This window comes from Gallinula chloropus (genome assembly GCF_964237585.1).
Source record: "Gallinula chloropus genome assembly, chromosome: 4".
NCBI classification, from domain to species: Eukaryota; Metazoa; Chordata; class Aves; order Gruiformes; family Rallidae; genus Gallinula; species Gallinula chloropus.
This window is the reverse complement of record NC_140088.1, coordinates 39,021,836-39,042,841: the sequence shown is the minus strand read 5'-3', so window position 1 is coordinate 39,042,841 and position 21,006 is coordinate 39,021,836. Positions and strand designations below refer to the sequence as shown.

Here is a 21,006-nt window from a genome sequence, read left to right as displayed (position 1 = left end):
GAGACAGGTTCTCGTGACGAGGTGGCCGAGTGGTTAAGGCGATGGACTGCTAATCCATTGTGCTCTGCACGCGTGGGTTCGAATCCCATCCTCGTCGATAGGGTTTATTTTTTCCCCCCTTTTTTCCTCTCATTAGTCCCGAGGGGACCGAGCCGCTCGCTGCCTCTGGCTCACGCCCTGCTGGGGGCCCGGGCCGCCGGGCTCCAGCTCGCCCCTCCGCGGCAGCCCCGTTCCGCGGCGCGGGGAGGGCCGCAGAGGAAGGTGGGGGCCCCAGGCTACAGCTTGGGGCCTCCCCTCGGGCCTCGGTGCCCCCGGGCCGATTATTCCGACGGGAGGCGGCAACCCGGGGGCCACTCGGGAATCTCTTCTTGGTCCCCGGGGTCTCAGCGGGGCTTTGTGTAGGACCAGGCAAGGCCAGGGGCTCCAGCCAAAGGGAAGGTCATGGCTGGCTGCTGGGGGAGCCTGATTCCTGCAGCCTGCTTTGCTGTCCGTGAAGGTGGAGGTGCAGGAAAGCCTTTCATCTCCACCCAACACAGCAGCAGTTAAGGCTTAAAAAGCCTGGAATTAGAAGTTAATAACACACAGGGCTCCCAGGAGAGTGACCTGCTCCATGGGTTAACACATCACTGTACCCATCACTTACTTTAACAATGCTTAAAGCCTCCCGGACATCAGATTATACTAAATCCTGTGCAGAAAGTGGCCAGACCATAACTTCACAGCCTCTGACACGGCACCCGCAATGAAGCAGCTACAACACAGCTGGAAGAGCATGATAGTGAGGAGGGTGGGCACCCTGTCTGCATCATGGGGTGAATTCCCCATCAGGCCTCCATGAGTGGGTGAGGCACAGCCAAGCTCACACCAGTGGGTGCTGTAGCTGCTGCTGAGATGCACGTTGTCCCGGTCCTTTACCACAGCATGAGAAGATGTATCATAATAAACCCATACTAGAGCAAGGGCCACTTCCAAAACCAACCCTAGTAACACTGCAATCACCCCCCACCAGGACACAGCATTCACCTCAGACCTGCTCTTAGATGGGAATGTCTCACAAGGCATCTCTAATAGTAACTTCCCTTGTTAGCTGACCAGCAAACACCAACTTCTTGTATTTACAGCACCTATAGGCTGGACAGCGACTCAGACTGGAAATAAAATGGAATATGATGCTCCTCAGGACATCAACCTTAAGTTTTCATTGTTCAAAGTATCTTGAAAACAGAAGCCCTGGGGTTCCTAGACTGGCAAGATGGTACAAGCAAAGGTTGCTAGCTGCAAAGAAGGGAAACCCAACACAGAGCTCCAGCTAATATCAGGCCCCTCGGCCCCCCAGCCCACACCCACTGGCACAAGTTATAGAATCATAGAATGCTTTGGGGTGGAAGGGACCACGAAAATCATCTAGTTCCAACTCATTGCCATTGGGTTTGAACCTCCCTAGACCAGGTTGCTTAGAATCCCATCTAACCTAGCCTGAAACACCCCCAGGGATGGGGCTTCCCAAACCTCTCTGGACAACCTGTTCCAGTGCAGCACCACCTTCCAGTTGGTAAAACCCCTCTCAGATATTTATTTTTCACAGAGAAGGGAAAAAAACCCCAAACCTCAAAGCCAGATGATGTAACCTGGGGCTCCCCCAGAGTTGAATTTACAATTGTTGCCCCAAATCCAGTCCTTTCCCTTGCACCTACAGCAGCAGGACCCTGATTTATAGGCTGAAGGTGGCAGAGTTTTATTCAGTTGAATTACTGAGTGATCTCAGAGTTCTAAAAGCAAAGTTTTAGTCTCTAAAAAACCTGGACGATGGTAGTTTTTAGCATCACCTCTCAAACACAGAGGACTTTATCTCCTTTGTTTAACAAGCTGCCTGTAGTCAAGTACCAGAGCTGGCCTTAAACTGGCATGAGAAATAGTATTATCTGTGGTTAAACTAGAATCCTGAGAGACACCTGGTCGGATGTGAGAGGGGAAAGCTCAAGCCCCAGTCAACTGTTACTGAAATGGTCAACAACGAGAAAGAAATCACTTGACTACTTTGAGCCGTTGGCGGAAGTAACCCCTGGTTTATTCTGTTTGGGTACACAAGGCCTGGTCGTGGTGACATCAAGCGATGCGAGGAGCCTTGCCGAGGAGAAAGGTGGTTGTACATGTGGGCCCAGGCACGCCTCGGTCCCCAGCATCCCACTCACAGACAGTGGCAAAGCAGGAACCTGTGTGAAACATGCAAACTGGTAATAAAATGACCTGCAGGAAAACCTTGTCTGAGCGGGCTGGGAATGAGCTAGAGCTCCCTGGAGCACAGCACGGCATGGAGACATCATCTGAGACAGGACCACACTCCAGCAAGGCTACTGCCACATGTGCCAAACATCAGGTCCCCTGGATTCCTTTCCTTGCCTTAAGAAAAACATTCCTTAATATTGGAGAAGCGCAGAACACTACGCACACTGTGTAGGAACAGCTGGGGAGAGAGGTGGCTACAGAGCAACAGGGCTATGAACCACTGTCTGCAACAGACCTGGAACAGCATGGCTTTTCCCAAGTAACAGTACTGATTGCCTGCAGCAGCCCCTGGAGCTGCTCATTACCTCTGGTGCACATATGGAAAAGAGAAAAAAAGAGAAAAAACATAAAAAAAAAGAACTGGAGACAGCAGGATTATGGCAATAACCTTCTCAAAGGCCAAGAAGTGACTACAGAAATCTTTTATCATTCTGGCAACATATTAATATAAAACGTGTATAAAAAAAAAAAAAAAGAAGAGTCCTCTGTTTCATAAAACAGCATTTTTTTATTATTAAAGCTGATTGTCACACTGAAGTAACAACTCCAACAACTCCACATCGGTCTGAAACAGCCTGGCCATAGCACCATTAAAATAAAAATGAAACCAGAAGTTGGCAGACTAAGCTCTAGTTTGGATTTTTCCTTTAGTGTGAAGATGTTCCCAAGGAGGCATAAGGGGTGGACATGGACAGGCTCTCATAGAAGCCTGATGGGGAAGGCAGGTGATACATCACAGGGGAGGGAGCAGAGCAGAAAGGACAAAGGAAAAATCAATTATCTAGCAAATCAGTCTCCTCAAACATTGAAATGACAAATTCTGGGATTAGTACCTCCAAACATATGCCCTGGACTTACTAACTTGGAAGTAGCCATTTGAACAAACACTGGAAGAACAATTTCAAAGCGAAGTCTGCCTTGCAGGCAAGCAGCCAGCACACAAGCAATCCTCTTCCCAGCACGCTGGTTTTACCTCACAGCACTCTCAGAGCTGACATGTGAGTTTTAAAAACAGTCTGTCAATAAAATACCACTTTCTGTATGATATGGCATCCAGCATATCCAATGACATTCCAGCAGCTCTTATGGTAAGATACAAGAACACAGGAGGCAGGAGGAACGAACAGCTGCTGACTTCTGTGCATGGATAATCAACATTGTTGATTATCCACACAGATAATCAACAACAGACCTGCAAGAGGTTGAGGCAAAAGGCAAATCCCTCCCACCCCATCATAAGCCACGACTAGTTTGTTCTCAACCACAGTGAAAGAGTCAATCTCAGGTTTTCCCACAACCAGCAAACAACCACAGGCGTCAGCCATCCTCTGTCATTCCTTCCAGTCTTCCATGGCCCACTCAGGCATCTTGGAGCAATACTCAAACTCTGCTCCCTTGTAGCGCAGTGCGTGTAGGTACATCACCAGCTCCTTGGGAGATGGGTCTCGCCTCCTCATTCTACACTCGATGCACAAAGGGTCCTTCTCTGAGCTCTTTTCTCCCGTCTGCCCGTCCTGATTCTCACATGAACCAAGTTCTTTACTTTTTTCAAGTGTTTCCAAGTTGTTGTTGGAGCTCAGCGGACAAGCTGTCATGTCATTCCCCTCAGGGTCCTTGGCATCGCTCTCAGGATCCTTGCTGTCCTCAACAGGGCAGTTCCCATTTACGGGATCAGCCTGCACAGGCTTCGCACAGTCACTCGAGTTGCCACACTCTTTACTCTCAGCGTCTGAGTTCAAATCGTGCTCTGAAACTCCCAAGATATCCAGGCTCTGTTTGGAGCGATGCTCCTCCACAAGCGCCTTGAGGAGTTCCTCATCTGTTTTATCGATTTTGCCTCCCTTCCCCCTGCTCGGTCCCCAGGCTTCCATGTTATAGATGGGATCGTTGACAATAGGATGTCCCAAATACTGCAAATGGACCCGGATCTGGTGCGTGCGGCCAGTGCGTGGAAGACACTTCACTACGCTGGTCTGGCCGTTGTAACTCAGTCTCTGGAAGATGGTTTTACAGAATTTCCCTTTGGGGTCCACACGGCACACTCCCACTTTGTAAGAAACAACCAGTATGGGCTCTTCACAGACCACTTCGTGCTCCGGGAACTCCCCCACCACACGACAGATGTACTCCTTTTCCAGCTGCGGGGAGACAAGAGTAACTCTCAGAAAACTGTCTCTGTCCTGATTATACCCAAGCCTCATCCCTGCTGCTCCTCTCTATCTTCACTGAAATGCATTTCACAGAATTACACAGAATTGTCGGGGCTGGAAGGGACCTCCAAAGCTCATGGAGTCCAACCCCCTGCCAAAGCAGGATCCCTAGGACAGGTCGCACAGGTTGACATCCAGATGGGGCTTGAGTATCTCCAGAGGAGACTCCACACCCCCCTGGGCATCCAGTCCCAGGGCTCCCTCACCCTCACCGTGAAGAAGTTCTTCTGCATATTGGCATGGAACTTCCTGTGCTCCAGCTTAAGGCCATTGCCCCTTGTCCTGTCCCCACAGACCACTGAGAAGAGGCTGGCCATTTCCCCTGTGTCCCACACTTCAGATCTTTATAACCACTGATCAGATCCCCTCTCAGGCTTCTTTTCTCCAGGCTGAACAGCCCCTGGTCACTCAGCCTTTCCTCTCAGGGGAGATGTTCCAAGCCCTTAATCATCCATCTCTAGACAATATATTCCCCAAGTTTTTTTACAACTGAACAGGACCAGAAAAATAATTTTACAAAATCAGCTACTGAAAGCCAAGTTTATGTCACACTTTCTCCAACTAGTTCGGAAATCAAGAAGATAAGGGTCTGGCCTGTCTTCCTCATACTAAATTTGAGCCATCTCTCAGAGCTTTGTGTTGCCTTTACACCAACCCTGGAAGCCAGCACCTTATGGCTACAGTTCTGTTTGGGTTGAGCACCACTGGAAAAAAAATGAGAACATGTTCTAAAACTGAGAAAGTTTGGGGTGATTGCCACTTCTCTGCGCAACCCCAGCTGGTTTGCACAGTCCCTTACAGAAGGGGATCTGTTTCAACCTAACATTCCCCAAATCAATTACATTTTCACTGGATTAGTTTTCTCTTAATGCCTCCCACACCCAACAGAATCAGAATGGTAGGGTGACCATGAGCCCTTTTAGGAACCTGTGCCTGTTTACACCAGAAATTTGGCCAGCTTTGGACCTAGCCTGTTTCAAGAAAACACACAGTCCAAAGCTTACTGCAGCCCTTTGCTCTCACCTGTCTCTCCCGAACCTGCTCATCAATCCTCTTGGATACCTCTACTGTCTTGGCAAACATAAGTACTCCTGAGGTCATGCGATCGAGTCGGTGAATGGTATGCAACTCCTTCAGATCATGCTCTTTGCCTAGGATGAAGATGACTGTGTTGTGTCGAAACCTGCCACAGGGATGTACAGGCAAAGAAGAGGGCTTGTCCACGACCACCACCTCATCATTCTCCACCAGGATCTGGATAGGCTGAGCACTGACTGGCGGCTCATGGCGATGTACCGTATTCCTGAGAAAATCGTTATTCTGCAAGACAGACAGACAACTAGCATGACTCCAACCTGTGTAGCCACCCTATCTGCAACAGGGGCTTGATGTTGGGGTGGAAGAATTAAAACACCTTTGTCCTAGAGCCCAGGATATAAGCAAAACAACTCCACTCATAGAATCATAGAATGGTCTGGGTTGTAAGGGACCCCAAGGATCATAGAGCTCCAACCCCCCTGCCACAGGCAGGGACACCAACCTCCAGGCCTGGATCTACACAAGGCTGCCCAGGGCCCCATCCAACCTGGCCTTGAACACCTCCAGGGACGGGGAATCCACTACCTCTCTGGGCAGCCTGTTCCAGCACCTCACCACTCTTTCCGTAAAAAACTTCCCCCTAATATCTAATCTAAACCTTCCCTCCTTTAGCTTTAGTCCATTCCCCCTTGTCCTGCCATTATCTGCTCTTTTAAAAAGTCGAATCCCCTCCTGCCTATAAGCTCCCTTCAGGTACTGGAAGGCGGCAATGAGGTCCCCCCGCAGCCTTCTCTTCTCCAGGCTGAACAAGCCCAGTTCCCTCAGCCTCTCATCAACGTTTAAATCCAAAGTCGCATCTGAGGTGGCATCTCTGTGCCTCATGCTGTCTCAGGGGGTGAGTGGGGAGCTGCAGGCAAGCTGGCCCTGCGGCTGCACCACCTGCACATTCCCGGCCCCTCCCCGGATCCCTCGGAGACCGATGTTCCCTGGACCCCGCAAGGCTTTAACGCCACCACGGGGCTACTTTTCCTGCGGCCTCCCGGGACACCCCAGCCGCTCCCCACCTTGAGCACGACGTCCAGGTCGCTCACGGGCTCCTCGTTGAGGCGCAGGCGGCCGGCGCGGGCGGCGGCGCGGTAGTAGGCGAGAGGCTGCGCGCGGAACTCGGTGCTGAAGACGTGCTGGAGGCTGCGGCCCACCCAGCGGCCCTTGCAGTAGGTGCGGAAGTCGAAGTAGTAGGGCCGCACCTTGCGCAGCCCTCCCTCGAAGTAGTAGGAGGTCTCGGCGAAGTGCTCGGCGCCGAAGCTCACGCCGGTGCTCAGCTTCCGCGGCGGCGGCACGTAGCGCTCCCCGGCCGCCAGCCGCCGCTTCTTCGCGGCCGGCTCCGCTACCGCCGCCGCCTCCCGCTCCCGCTCCCCGCTCGGGCCGAGGCCCGGCTCCGCCATGCCGCCGCCGCGGCGGCGAAAGAGCGCCCGGGCCCAGCTCCACGCCACCGAACGCGGCCCCGCCGTCCCCCGGCTCGCCGGCGCATGGCGTGACACGGCAGCGTGGCCAATCACCGCTCAGCCCTATCCCACCGCCTCTTCCCGCCGTCCACCGCCTCAGGCGGCGGCGCCGAGGGGAGCGACCTCCCCCAGCGGGACAGCCCCGGTACGACAGCCCCGGCCCTGCCCCGGCCCGCCCCCCGCCGGTCTCAAGCGCCGGCAGAGGGAAAAAGCCGAGAACCCGGCCTTTCTCTTACCCCCAGCACCCTCCGCGTCTCTCCCAGAGATTAAATCAGTCGAGGCGAGACAGGAGGAGACCGCGCTCTCGTGATTACGCTTTGACAAACCCGGGTGGCCGGCAGCTCGGAACCAGTAACCGCGTCTTATTTTCCTCAAGCGTTAGGCAGAGTAGTCCGTATTAAAGAGCAGTTTTAGTGAAGGTTTTAAGTATTTCCGTCTGGTTTGGGAACTCTCCGTGAACAGGTATTACTACAGCTTATCGGGTAGCTGGAGTTATCTGGATCCAGGCGCTGAGGCAGGCACAGCCCCTCCCCCCGAAGAGCTTCCCCCTGCTCTGCTGCCGGAGGAGCGCCCGTTACTTCTCTCCTTCCCTCCGTAACAAGCCCGCTACAGCGGAACTCGCCTTCGCAAGCACGTCCGCTGATAAAGCGAAGCCGTACCGGCCATCTACAGTCCCCAGTCCTGAGCTTTCTGATGCCGCTTTAGGGATATCCATCCGTCTGTCAGAATTCATCCCTGAGGCAAAGAAAAACCAACAGTTACTGTTCTGGGCCTTCAATTCAGCGCCAGATTCAACACGGCTACCATGTTTATGAAAGCTCACAGGCTCCAAAGGAGGATGAAAAGAAAAGCTCAAGTCCGCAGTCTGCAAGCCCTCTCTCACAGAAAACACCTCCCACTCTCCTGCTGTGCCTTACCACAGCCAAGCCTTTCTTCTCTTTTTTTAAGCAAACAGCAGCTGCTAGGAATCCAGGAACTCTGCCAGTAAAGTCAAGGAGAGCAAGCTCACAGGGACAGCAGTGAGGAAGAAATATTCCTCAAGGGAGAGGATTTTTTTACCGAGGCCACTGCTTTTCCTTATCTGTCAGAGGAACATAGATCACACCCATCAGCTGCGTTTCGATGATCTGCCCGTCGCTGGTTTTGTCATACTGCATCAGAACTTGGTTTGCGCCTTCGGGACCGACAGGCAGTATTAACCGACCTCCAGGCTTCAGTTCGTTCAGCAACTGGCAAGCAGAGAAATCAGAATCAGCAGAGAAAAAAAAAAAAAAATACAACCCCAGAACTGATAAGCAGAAGTAAGCCACACTGTGAGGGTCACGACACCTCAAAAAGTACAAGCTTGCCAGGTCCCTAAACACCAGACAGAAAAAGAAGCTTCTGTCGGTTCCACAATTATTAGTTTTCTTCACAGTTACCAACACAGGCAGCCCACAGCAGCAGACACCCAGCATGACTGCTCTCACCTCCTTTGGTACGCTTGCTGCTGCTGCTCCAACATGAATGGCATCATAAGGAGCCTCTTCAGGGTATCCCTGCCTGCCGTCTCCAACTACAGGAGAAAAAAATACACAGAAAATACTTTTGTTCTGGTAACAACTCCACACAAAAATAATTCTTCCTGTATCCTGAAACAGACACGATGAAAACTTTGTAATGAGATTGTGATGGCAAAGTTTGAATTTCCACATCAATGCACTGACCCATCAGCTCAAAATTTACTTTTTAAGGGGGGAGAGATTTCTGGAATGGAGCTGTGCTAGAAGGAGGAACAGTCAAAGCCAGGAGGGCCTTGCAACAACACGGTGGCTTTGTGCAGCCTTGAAATTCCAGGTAGAGGAAGAGTTAACTCGAGGTATCCTCCCAAAACCCACACAACAGTGCACCTGCACGCATGCAAATAAACCAAAACCCAGATGTGGCACCAGTGCTCCCTCACTGAGTCAAGACAGGCGCTACACGCCACGGTGTAGGGCTGCCTGTAAACTACTACTTGCTTACACCATAGAGTTCAGGTCAGTGTGGCACAGTGCTTACTTAGTCAGTGCCTTCTGGCAACACCATGGCAAGCACAAACACAAACCCAAACAACTGCTCCAAGCAGCAGAGCTCCACAGGCAGCCAGAGCTCAGGTGCATTCACAGAGGGGAACAAGCACCAGCTCACCCACAAGTTTCACACGGCCAGAGGTCAGCAAAGCTGGATCGTCTTCTTGGACATTTCTGATGGATTCATGTACCAGCTCTTTAATGTGCTCTACACCCACAGCTTTCCCTGTTGGGCCCATCTGAAATGAAGAACAGAGGACAAACAACAGCATGGTAAAGAGATGTGTTTTTTATAGGGCAAGTTACTGTGGGATTGGTAAACTTCCAGGAAGAAATTTCAGGACAGAGTTTCAGAACAGTAGGTGAAAATACTCTGTCCAGTTGGCTTGAGGGCTGAATAGTCCCATCTGTATTAGCCACCTGAAGGATATAGACACTGCCTACGGGGTTCCCAATGATCCTTCATTCCCAAATAAATAATTCCCTGGTAAAATTAGCAGCTCCATGGCAGGCCACTTCTTGACTAACCAACCTCCTGAGAAAAGTAACCTGACAAGGTTTCTAGCATGTCGCAGAAAATACTTTTAGGAGTTTAGAAAACAGAAAGAGGCTGTGACTACTTGGAAGCAAATTAAAAGAACCCACAATGGACTCAACACTGTAAATTAACACACACCTCTGGATCTGAGCTGGGTAAACATACAGAATGTCTCACGGCAGAAACAGCATCCACTCAGATTCCAAAAATAACGGTATTTGGGTTTGCTACAAGCTGGACTGGGAAGACTTCAGCCCTGCTCCCCACTCTCTTCTCTCCCTGCAAGAAGCATGTGCTAGAAACAGAGCCCTGTGAGCTCACCATCCTGGCAAAGCAGGCTGTCAGGTATCCGCTTCCTGATCCAACATCCAGCGCTTTTGCACCTTCCACAAGCCGATCCTTCAGCAATTCCAGTGCATGGGCATGCTGTCGGGCACAAGGAATATGCAGAGGCATAAAACATCCCAGTTTCATTTCCTCTCCTAAAACCTGCTTGTACTCAGAGCGTAACCCACACGGCACACCTGGCATTTTGTCCGACAGTTGGAATTCAAGGCTCTGATCTGGGACATCTGTTTTACAGGCCAGCATTTAGGAAGATGTTCAGTAATAAGTTGTGAAGCAGCAGGAAAAAAAGATCTCTCAGAAAAAATGCTGAACATTAACGGTTAGCCTCAGTTGTGCAGAATTCCTCCCTCAGCAAGCTTTTAAAACAACTTAAAGAGTACAGGGCGAGCTCTTCTTAAGAAGAAACAAGCTTCACATATCTAGTGCCTAAAGAAACAAGCATGATAATAACCACGTCTGTGGGATATGTTTCACCTTCCTACTCCCATCCTTAAGAAAAAATAAAATAACATCTGACAAACAATCTCCTCCACTTCGGTTAGAGGTGGAAAGTTTCATCTTACCATGTGTGGTGCGCTGATCGTAGCCTTGTATCCTAAAAGGAAACAAGTGATAATGCTTATGGGTTAAAGACATTAAAATTAAACCCCCACTTCCCCTTAAAAGCAGGAAAACACTTTTCTCTTGCCACACGAAAGCGTGTTGCTGCCTTACCACCTCCTACCAATGAGTGAGGTGGCTACACAGCACTGCAGCCCCTGCGTTTCAGCCCCCAGCTTACCCACCCGGATGCTCTTGCAGCCTGCACTCCCTTCCACTCTCTCCATCGGGACGCAGAGCAACCAGTGAACATTTTGAAGTGGGAGAAGCTGTCTCTCTTTTCCCTTTGGATCCCAGAGTCGAAACATGGATGGGGTTTGCTCTACTCAACCAGTGTTCAGGGGAGAGAGCACCTAGCTCAGAGAGTTTGGACCTGCTGAGCCACCTTGTGCCCCTCTGTCAGCGTGGCGAAGCACAGGACTTCAAAATTAACCATGGCTTCATAGTTGATCAAGACTAAGAATACGTAGATAATTAAGCATAGCATGTAACTTAAATCCCAACTATTGCTGCTAGAGATGTCCACTGTACAACCTTACCTGTGCTGGTTAATGCTTATCTAAACAAAGCACGTGACCTACAAAAGGCAGAAGTGCAACTGCGATGTTGTTAGTCCAACCAACAGACCCTGAGGAACCGCTGAGGGCGGCCAAAGGAGGAGGGAACTGGGGAAAAGGTTCTTCCAACGAGGGGAGATAGCAAGCACTGACACAGGGACCACCACTGACTCAAAGTACAAACAAGTAGGCATGTGCACTGGTTTCCATTGGAGGTGAAGGTTGTTTTAACCAGTTATTGTAACTGGGACTGTACTTTTTGCACTCTTCTGTAACAATTTTGTATAAATCTGACAAGAGGAGAGGGCATTGGGTGTGCTTTATCTGTGGAGAACACACCGAGTGCTCGGGTCTGAATAAAAGGAACCATTCTCCTGTGTGTGAGAACTGGCTGGTTACACAACAGGTAGCAGAGCCAGTTTGGGGATAAAATGGTCGCTGTGCATGCCATAAAAGCAGTGATACTTTGCCTTAAGTTACTCACCGATAGACTGAGGAGAATCCATGTATGGGAAGTATTTGATGTAGTGACCTCTGTCAGTAGCTAAGAGTGCATCAAAGACTCGCTGGGATTTAATTATCCCTTTTTCTGTGAGAACAAGAAAAACAGACAGAAAGGACTTAAATCCTCAGTAGCAGGAGGGGATGTGAAAGAGGGGAGTACAGCTCGGGGAGTTGGCAATGGAACTGGGAGAGTTCAGCTCAACCAGGCCATTGGAGAAGGGACAAAAAACAAAATCGCAGGTGGAAATACACCCTTTCTGGCTTCTGCTACACCAAATGAAGCTACATTACGGTCCCAACCATCAGCCCAGACGATGGTGTCTCATATGCAAGATGCTTCTGGGGCTGTCCAGTGCAACGAGAGATAGTGTCATGCTTTCACTCCTAAAAGCGCAGGCTCTGGTATGGGTTCCAGAAGCACTGGCACAGTGACTAAAGCAAAGCTCAGAGCAAGGATTGCAGAAACATTCAGCATCCCTTCACACCCCATCTCTGAGGGAACTCATAGAGGAGGGGAATCAGCTTTAGCAGCAGGGTCTACTCAAAGCTTATTTTAAGGACGTTGCAGCCCACGCTTTGGTGTGGAAGCACCACCCCAGAGCTGGGGCGTGTCACTGGAGAGAAAGCACAGGCTGCCCTGAAGCTCCACACCCCCAGGCCTGGCTTTACCTTGCACAGCACTTTAAAAGGTGTCATGCATTTACCACTCCAGGAGCAGAAGGCTGGACCTGGATAGCCTTTCCTGCCCCTTCTAGCATAATACCTTGTTTCCAACTATAAATAGAACAAGTTCAGGCTGGGACAAATGCCCAGCTTCAGGCGACATTAACTCCCACAGTTCAGAGCGAACAGCATCACACCCTACCACCGTAAAACACAAACAACCTCATGCTAAGCGCCAGTAGGTTCTGTTGGCAGCATCAGGGTGTGCTCCTGTGAGGAGCCAGTACTCACTGTAGAGGTTGTTGACCAGCTCAGGGTGCGTCTTCCCGCTCGAGGTCCAGGCCATCGTTCTGGCGAAGAGCAGTCCCATGAGTGGAAGTACGGTGCAGGGCAGCCGCCGGCTCATCCCACGGAGACGGGCAGCGGCCTGCCTGGAGAGGGGAGATCAGACCCAGCTGTTCGACAGGCACCCGGGAGCCAAATCTTTCCTCGCTAACGCAGCCTCACGCTCATTACGCTGTCCAAACCGGACAGAGCCTGCATGTTACCCGGCCAGGCTGTCTGAGCAGCGGCACCGCTACCCTGCGTACAGGCGAGGGCGGGAAGCACGAATTACCGGCTGGCTGCAGAACTCCACCGTAAACCGCGCCTAAAGCTGCCACCGCCCCACGCCGAGCCCGAGGCCGCAAAGCAGCGCCCTACGGCCGGGTTAGGCCGCTTCTGGCGGCTGCCGTGCGGGCCAGGGTGATACCGGCCAAGCCGCCCGGAGGGGGCGAGGCCCGCGGCCTAACGGAGGGCCCGGGGACGGGGAGAAGGGAGGCACCTCCTCGGAAAGGCCGCGGCAGAGCCGGAGCTCGCAAAGCTACCGCCGGCGGGAGCGCAACCCGAGCCCCGGGAACCCTCACCGCGGGAGCGGCTTCCTCGGCGGCTCGGCCGAACCAGGCGGCCGCCGCCTTGCTGGGGAAAGCGGGACCGAAAGGCTACGGTCGCCGGCCCGGAGGAGGCCCCAGGAAGCCTCCTCCCCACGACAGGCCCACAGCCACCCCAGCCCCTTCGGTCCCGGTCCTCAGGGCGCAGCCGCACTCAGCGCTCCCCCCCGTCCCGTTACCAGCTATGACAGGTCGCTCGCCTCCTCCGCGCAGGGTATCTTCCGCCCTTTACCAAGATGGCACCACACCGGATTCAGTCTCCCTCCCCCATCCCGCTGATTCCCCGCCCTTCCCTGGGCGGCGGGCTAATAGACGCCCTCTCGCCGCCGGCCTAGCGTGGCGATTGGCCAGATTGTGGTGCCAATCGACGGGCGGTGAGAAGCTGTCCCCGTTTTCCGTGTGTACGGTGCTGGCGGCGGTGGCCGAGGAAGGTAGGGGGGACCTGGGTGGCAGCTGGAGTGGCCTCTGCGTGGCTCTGGGGAAGAGGGCGGCCGAGACAAGGCTCAGGCGGTCCCGGGGAGCGGTGGCGACAGGGGCCTCCGGGGCAGGGGCCGGCGGGGCAGCGCGGCCTGCCTCCCTGCGAGGGCCCGAGGGCCCGGAGGGGCTCGCTGGGTCCTCGCCATAAACGCGGCACTCCAGAGCGTATCCTCGCCCTCTGGAGGGAACCCACGGTTCCCCGGGAAGGGGGGGGGTGTGAAGGGTCTCCGAAACGCCTGGTGACGTGACTTGTGGGGTAAGGAGGCGGGGGGGGGAGGGGGGGGGCGCGGGGGAGATCCTGCTCGGTGTTCATCATTTACTTCCCCCCACCTCAGGACTTCGCGATGAGAATGATAGAGAGCGTTGACTCCGTGGTCACCAGGTCCAGCGAAGACCTCTGGGCTGAAATCTGTTCATGCCTGCCGTGTCCCGACCAGAAGGACGCTGGCAATGCTTTCACAGACTCCTTCATGGATTCCTATGCTGACGGAGGATGCCAGGACAGCCGATCAGACAACTCATCCCAAACAAATCTGAAGCCCTGGGCGCCCCTGAATGATTCAGAGGTGTATTTAGCATCCCTAGGTGAGTGTCTGGTAATGCTTTGGTTTCTCCATTTGCTTAGCTGCCTCAAGACAGCGATGGCTCAGTTTATGTGGCTGAAGTGATGGTGCTCGCAGCTCCAGTTGGAAAGATGTCTTGCAAGTATGTGATACAGCTTCTGACTGCAAGTATGGTAGTGGGAATGAGAGGCAGGTCATTGCTTCTTCAGCTGTGCCACAGAAAGGAACTTTTAATCAAGTACAAACCGAAGAATTTTTGTTGTTTTTTTTTTTTAAATAAGTGGGGTAGGGACACTGCTGCTTTTTCTCTGAAGAGCACATAGTTGCACTGTAGTCAACTTGGGAAGGGGAAATGCATTCTGAAGTCATCGTAGAGCCAGTGTGTTTTTGCATTACCAGCATTTGTCTCATTCTCTTTACATACTGTTGGGAGATGCTTCTGAGTGGAAGAAGAGACATTTCTGACCTGTGTTCTGGTTGGAGAGGAGGGGATCAGGTATGGGAAAGAATGCTCTGATCCCAAATCATACCAGCTAGAATCCATGCGTAAAGGTCACAGAGATTGTCTTTGCAATGTTGCTTCTCTTAATGCCATAAATTGGTCGTGGACAGCATAAGAGCTGGTAGAAACACTTGGTACAAGGGATGATAAGGTTACCAGCACTGGAGCTAACATCCTAGTTCAGCGCTGTAGTCTTTAGCTCTGAGTCCATGGAATTGGTCACGTTCTTTATGTCTTTGCTACTCTCTTCAGCATACATTGTACAACAGCATTCAGCCCCAGGATGGATGCTGCTGTTGCCTGCTAGGAGGAAGCCTTAGGTTTGCCCTTCTGTTCCCTTCCCTTATGGTAAAATATTCCATTTTTATTGCTCTTCCCCCTAAACACACACACTCTTCCCTCCAGTGGAGATATTTTTATCTTGGGTCAGTTTGTAACCTGTTTTGCAGTGCAGCTGCACAGAATTGTCTTGGCCTGTGTAGGAGGCTGCATGCAGAGCAGGCCAGGAGGAAGGGGTAGCAGGAAAAGCTTTTTAAGCTTTTACTTCTGCTAGAGCTTCTATCTTGTCTTAGTTGTTGGTTTAGACTATTACACAGTACACTAAGTAGGGCCCGTATTATCAGATCAAGGGTGCAACAGCAGTAAGATAGAAATTGCTCTTCAGATATTAATTACTGCCACAGCTCTGACTTGTTCAGAAAAGGCCAGTGGATTCATTTTCACAAGGTGGCTTCGCACTGGAGCTGCCTCTGTTTTCTCACAGCCAGGACGGAAGCATAACGCTGGCACAAAGCCTCTCTTGTCCGCCCTGGCTCGGTCAAGGGAAACACAGAGCCGGTCTAAGTGCCCGTAACTCAGATCATCTGAACTGCTAGCGCCAGGGACACGCAGCGACAGCCCAGTTCTGGGACACAGGACAACTCCTGGAAAGCCCAACACACAGGCCATGGTGTTAGGAGCTAACCCCATGCAACAAGTGAACATAGGCTTTTCAGGGAGAGGTGTGACCGCAAGGCAACACCTGACCCAATTTAAGGGGAAAGCGAGCATGATGGGCTTGTGTGGCCAGAAGGATTAATGGAAGTTTGCTTTCTTGCTTTGCCTGTTGTAGTCCAGTTACCCTGTGCCTGGTAAGAAGGCACATTTCAGTGTTTCCTGGGGCTGAGAAACATTCTGTCATGTGAGATGTGTGAGCGTATCACATTCAGCTGTGAGACATCCAACTAACACTACTGCTGCACTCGCCTTCTTCCCCCTCAATTCAGGCATTACTTGGATTAACACTACAGCACGTGGTTTATTCTCCGTGCCAGTTTGAGAGGAAATTGTGGGTACTTAATGCCTCTTCGTCTGTACTCTCCTGTGTGGTTGTGTGGAAGCTGAACAGGGAGTGTGAAAGTTGGCAAAACTCAAAAATGGGCAGAGCTGACTGATTACATAAACCTCACTCCCTCCAGAAGCATTACCTGAAAAAATCTTGTGTGCATATGAGAAGTAGAGTCACACAGACTTGAAGCCCTGGGGGAAAGTGACATTTTAACTATGACTTGGTTGTGAAAAGTAAATGTAACTGCTTTTGTTAGAGGAGTCTGGATACTTCTTCGCTTCCCTTTCAGAAAAACATAAGCCCCCTTGCTTTGCCCCTCAACAGAGAGAAGACTGATGAGAATTAAAGGCTTGTCTCAAGAAGTGACCTCCAAGGACATGCTGCGCACTCTGGCCCAGGCCAAGAAGGAATGCTGGGACAGGTTCCTGCAGGAGAAGTTTGAGTCTGAACTTTACGTAGAGGAACATGACTCTGATGAGAGGTAACAAGAAGGGATTATTACATCTTACTGTGTTGGCAAACAGACTTTATTTCTTAAAAAATGAAATAAGGTTTTGTTAGGGCTTGTGGTAGGGCATTATGACAAAATTGCATCTCATCACAACACGGAAAGGCTGACACAGCCTTCCTAAAACGATTTAATGGCCATTTGCACTGTACTGGGGGGAACATGTAGATCATGCAGGGTTTGAGCTGTTCACAGAATTTTGCATCCCTTGGACTGGGGCAATTCCATGGGGAAATAACTGAAACCTACTTGGTAATTTCCCTTGTCACGTTAGGGGTTGGGAAGGAAGAGAGGGGGATACCTAGTGTGCCTCAGATCACCTTTATTGGTTTTTTTTTTTTAAGATTTACTTTAAAAGGGAAGCCCAAGCCCTCCCTGTGTCTTCGTAAGGGCCCAGTTAAGCACAACTTGAGGCACAAGTGGACTTTAACAGGGTTGGTTCCAGTCATGAGAGGCTCTCCCTTCCATGTTTCTCTCTTTACACCTTCACAGAGGGGGTGTGAATTAAGATGAGAGTCCTTTGCTTTCGACACCTCTTATTCCCAATCACTTACAGTGCTCTCCATATTTCTCCTTTATGACCTGGCATTTTTCACGATTGCTTCTAGCTGGGCAGAAGATTATTTTCCTCCCTTAAAGAAAATCTGTGTAAACCAGTTTGGACCTTTAAGTATGAAAAATAATCCACACTTATAAGGAGCCTTTAGAGTCTTTCTCTGACCAGCTATTTTCAATGTGATTTATATTGAAACCCAAGATTTTGTAGGAGTGTGTGCTCTTTCTGCTCTGTTTTTATAGGCTGGGGATATTATCCGTGGAAGATTTTTCCTCCCTAGAATTTGACTATAAAGTTGGCACTGTTCAGGAGTGACATCTAAAGTATTTGATCCCTCCCCAGCAACATAATTAGACAAACTTTTAAGCACACAGATAATTTGAAGGACATTACACAGCGAAATTCTGCTCGTGTGAGAGAGCAAGTTAATTTTGCTGTGGGTTTATTGAATGACTTGAATCACCCTTCTGGAAGATGGGCATACACACACTTAAGACTTAAAATATTAAATTTTAGGGTTACAGCCAGCATTTCAACAAAGACATAGCTAGATCCCTTGTAGTTGGACCAGTTATCATAAGCCAGGCTGTAAGACAGTAATTATGCTGCTATAGATTTCTAAACAGCTCTAGAACCCATAGCAGGGTTCGCATTTGTACCTATATTGCCTTCTCTCTTATCCTTTGGAGCTCTGAATGGTCACACATTGTTTTATGTGCTTCCTGGTTTGGCATTGTTCCCCTCCCTCCTCCCCTGCATCTCCTAACCATCAGAGTGAGGCAGTTGTGGGGTTGGTTAGTTTGTTTGAACACTAGTTTCCTTCCAGCCCAGAAAGCTGGAAGTGGAGTTGCCATCTTTGCCTACAGAGACAGTATAGCATACTTGAAGAATGTTAAGGTTGACATACCTGCTCAGGATTCTTTTAATTGAGAAAAATCCGGGCGTAAACACTTTTCCAGACGTAACTGAAAACAGCCCAACTGCAGCAGAACGTGTCTGTGGTTTCAGCTTGCTGCTCCGGCACGTGGCTCGCTCTTGTGGTAGACCCTAACTGTGGCAAGAGGAACACTGCAGAGGCAAAAGGCAGACACATGGAGGGTTTTCCTCAGGCTTTTTTCATGCTTTGCTACTTTCTCCTTTCACTTTGTGCCTTTACTTTCCCCCAGCACGCTGGAGCATCTAAAGCGATGGCTGCAGCCTGACAAAGTGGCGATCAGCACGGAGGAGGTGCAGTACCTCATCCCTCCGGAGTCTCAGCCAGAGAAGCAGGAGACTGAGGAAGAGCAGCCGGCTGCAGAGCAGTGAGATACACACCACCTGTGCAACAGAGCTGCCGCCTGCCCCAGGCCTCCTGAAGTTGTATCCAGTGACAGTAAAAATGGGGAGGGGGGAGAGGGAGCAAAAAAGTGCCAATTGTCAGTCATTTAAACAAGACAAAACAAAACCCCACACCACAAACACCCCAGCTCTGGACCCCTGGCTCTGGTTATGGATGGGAGCAGAGCACCTGCGACAGCACACACTGAACCAAAGTCATACTCTGATCTTCTCCCAGCCTGCAGCAGCCTAATCATTCCAGTCCAAATGTGAACAGGCTGTCATGCGTCAGGAGACATATTAAACAGAAAAAAGGCAGTTGTTCAAAGCCATCAGAAAACATAGTGATCTAGAACAGGACAGGTAAAGTCACTGAATCAGTTTTCTTTCCTGTCCCATACCTTTTCTAGTACTCAGTTGGGCATTTTTTTTTCTTTGAAGTCTGCTGTGGTGTTTTCTGTTGATCTTCAGTGTTTAAGTCTGGGCTGGCCCTGTGCTATGCCTGGAGGAAGACAGATCTCTCTCAAGGTTCCAAAATCATGGAGGTGAAGGAAGCTACTGTCAGTTTAACAATTGCAGTGATACCACTGATGCTGTAACTATTTAATATTTCTCTGTGTAACATACCCTCCTATGACAGCCCATTTCATTGGCCAAACTGTTATACAATAGATTGGAGGGTTGGGGTTTTTTCCTCTTGGTCACTTTTTACCCATAATCTCCTTCAGCCTCTCCCAAACGGGGGCCAGGTGAGATTCTGTATTGGAAAACAGAGAGCAGTAATCAGGGAGGCTACAAATAACTTGTTTTCAACACAGACTTGCATAGAATTACCTGACTTTAAATATGTTCTAGTGTTTCATTGTTTTGCATCATCTTTAACTCTCTAGAGGGTTATTTCCCATGACTAATTGAAGAATCTAACCATAGTTGTAGAGAAGACTGATGCTTCTTTAAACCTGCGCTTTCTGGCTTGGCATTGACGCTACGGGTCGGTAGAGGGAAGCAGCGCACGTCTTCTGGCAGAGAAAGCTCTTTCAGACACGACTCGTAGGCGTAGCTCTAGTCGTTTATGCACAGTGGATTCGTACCGCGTTCCTTGCATATCTGCACGAAAATACATTGTTAAAAGGAGCGTCTTGATCCAACCTTTCTTGTTTCCCCATCTCTGTAATTTATATAATTATAAACGGTGCTGTTATCTTGTTCTGGTGGCGCTTCTCCTTCAGTGTCATGACTCAACGTTTGTTTCCACTTCGGGGTTTATCAGTCTGACCACCCCCCCAGGCTCACCAGGCACAGGTCTCCATAAGAAAAAAAAACAACCACACACACTTCCTTTGGTTTTTATTTCCAAGACTTGAGAAATAGAGTGAATCACCTGCATGTCAGCGATAGGAGACTCACACATCTCGTGTCACTGGTGGAGGGTGGGTTTTGTCACCTTTTACACGACCCTTCTAATTTATTTCTAAAAATAAATCTGCTTTCCTCACACATACAGAGCCTCTTGCCTGTGATGTCAAGCTGTAACGAAGATGTTTCTGAGTACTTACCAGAAGGGATACATACAAAGAGAGAAAGATGTGACTTCTCTCTCTGTACCCAGGCAATTTTGCAGTCAATAATTTCCTTCTTGTGACTAGCAATGACCATGAAGATGCTTTATATTATTTTGTCTCTTCATGGGAAAGCAGAGACAGAAATGTGCACAGTAGTTGTATGGAAATCCCTGTGGGCCCAGGTCCCTGTCACATGGGGAAGGGCCTCTGAGGGCAGCTCTCACCATTCCACTTCAAAATAGTTCTGAAGCCCAAGGAAAGGGTCTGGGGAAGAGTTTCTGTCCAAATACAGAACAAGCAAGACACACAGGTTAGCTTTGTACAGCAGACCCCATACCAACTGGAAAACAAGGTGGTCATCTGCCTTGATTTGTCCAAACCACCAGTGACTCTGAGCTGCTTCACCTGTGGGAGGGTCCGTGTGAACAGAGCAGGAAAGAGCAGCTCTTTTACCTCTCACCATTTGCCAAGCACCCTGCCAGGACAGCAGAATGAGTCCTGCTGCAGAGCTGGTGCTGACCCTGTTGATCATGTCCAGGGGTGAAATAGAAAAGGAAGAAGCAAGCAGCTTGCTGTTTGTGGCTGTTGATTGGTAGTGTCAGCACAAAACAGTAAGTGAGGCCCCAAAGCACTGCAGCATCATCTTCTCAGCAGAGAATTAAACCTGCCAAAGCGCTTAGAGATCGGCATTTAATTAGAGGCTGCCTTCGGACGAAGCTGTAGCTCCAGCCCTGCCTGTTTGCTCAGCCAACCCCAGCCAGGACACACAGCAGGACTGAAAGGCCCAACTTAGCTGCTTAAGAACAAACAAAAGATTAAAAAAATAAAGCTGGTTAAAATGCACACAAACCCTTTTATCCACTTTTAACCTAACCACACTTGCACTGCAGGGGAACAGTTACACTTGAGGAACCTGACCCCGAGCTGCTCAAGGAAAGGGGTAACACCGTATGACAGCACCACAG

The 21,006-nt window shown here is 50.3% G+C and overlaps 3 protein-coding genes across 6 annotated transcripts; 1 reads left to right on the top strand and 2 right to left on the bottom strand.

The window, feature by feature from the left end:
• Positions 1-2,774: 2,774 nt before the first annotated feature.
• RPUSD2 (RNA pseudouridine synthase domain containing 2) lies at positions 2,775-6,979 on the bottom strand (the record flags this gene model as incomplete). The annotated part of the gene is made up of 3 exons (XM_084263228.1): positions 2,775-4,424; positions 5,520-5,816; positions 6,599-6,979. The coding sequence occupies 3 exons, from the start codon at positions 6,977-6,979 to the stop codon at positions 3,618-3,620; spliced, it is 1,485 nt and encodes a 494-aa protein (XP_084119354.1). The 3' UTR covers positions 2,775-3,617.
• Positions 6,980-7,331: 352 nt separating this feature from the next.
• Positions 7,332-13,360, bottom strand: LOC311190805 (protein-L-isoaspartate(D-aspartate) O-methyltransferase-like; the record flags this gene model as incomplete). 4 transcript variants are annotated; one of them, XM_084262835.1, is made up of 10 exons in its annotated part: positions 13,206-13,360; positions 12,592-12,731; positions 11,618-11,722; positions 10,540-10,571; positions 10,153-10,200; positions 9,950-10,054; positions 9,209-9,329; positions 8,509-8,594; positions 8,099-8,268; positions 7,332-7,774 (listed from the first exon to the last, which is right to left on the bottom strand). In XM_084262835.1, exons 2-10 carry the CDS (start codon positions 12,704-12,706, stop codon positions 7,762-7,764), a joined length of 795 nt encoding a protein of 264 aa, XP_084118961.1. In that variant the 5' UTR covers positions 12,707-12,731; positions 13,206-13,360. The 4 variants fall into 4 exon arrangements, with proteins under 4 accessions (XP_084118961.1, XP_084118962.1, XP_084118963.1 ...); XM_084262836.1 differs by having other exon boundaries at positions 12,592-12,727; positions 13,206-13,220; XM_084262837.1 differs by lacking the exon at positions 10,153-10,200.
• A 273-nt stretch (positions 13,361-13,633) lies between these two features.
• Positions 13,634-19,980, top strand: CCDC32 (coiled-coil domain containing 32). Its single transcript, XM_084263637.1, has 4 exons — positions 13,634-13,660; positions 14,042-14,291; positions 16,423-16,579; positions 18,329-19,980. The coding sequence occupies exons 2-4, from the start codon at positions 14,051-14,053 to the stop codon at positions 18,465-18,467; spliced, it is 537 nt and encodes a 178-aa protein (XP_084119763.1). The 5' UTR covers positions 13,634-13,660; positions 14,042-14,050; the 3' UTR covers positions 18,468-19,980.
• Positions 19,981-21,006: the final 1,026 nt, after the last annotated feature.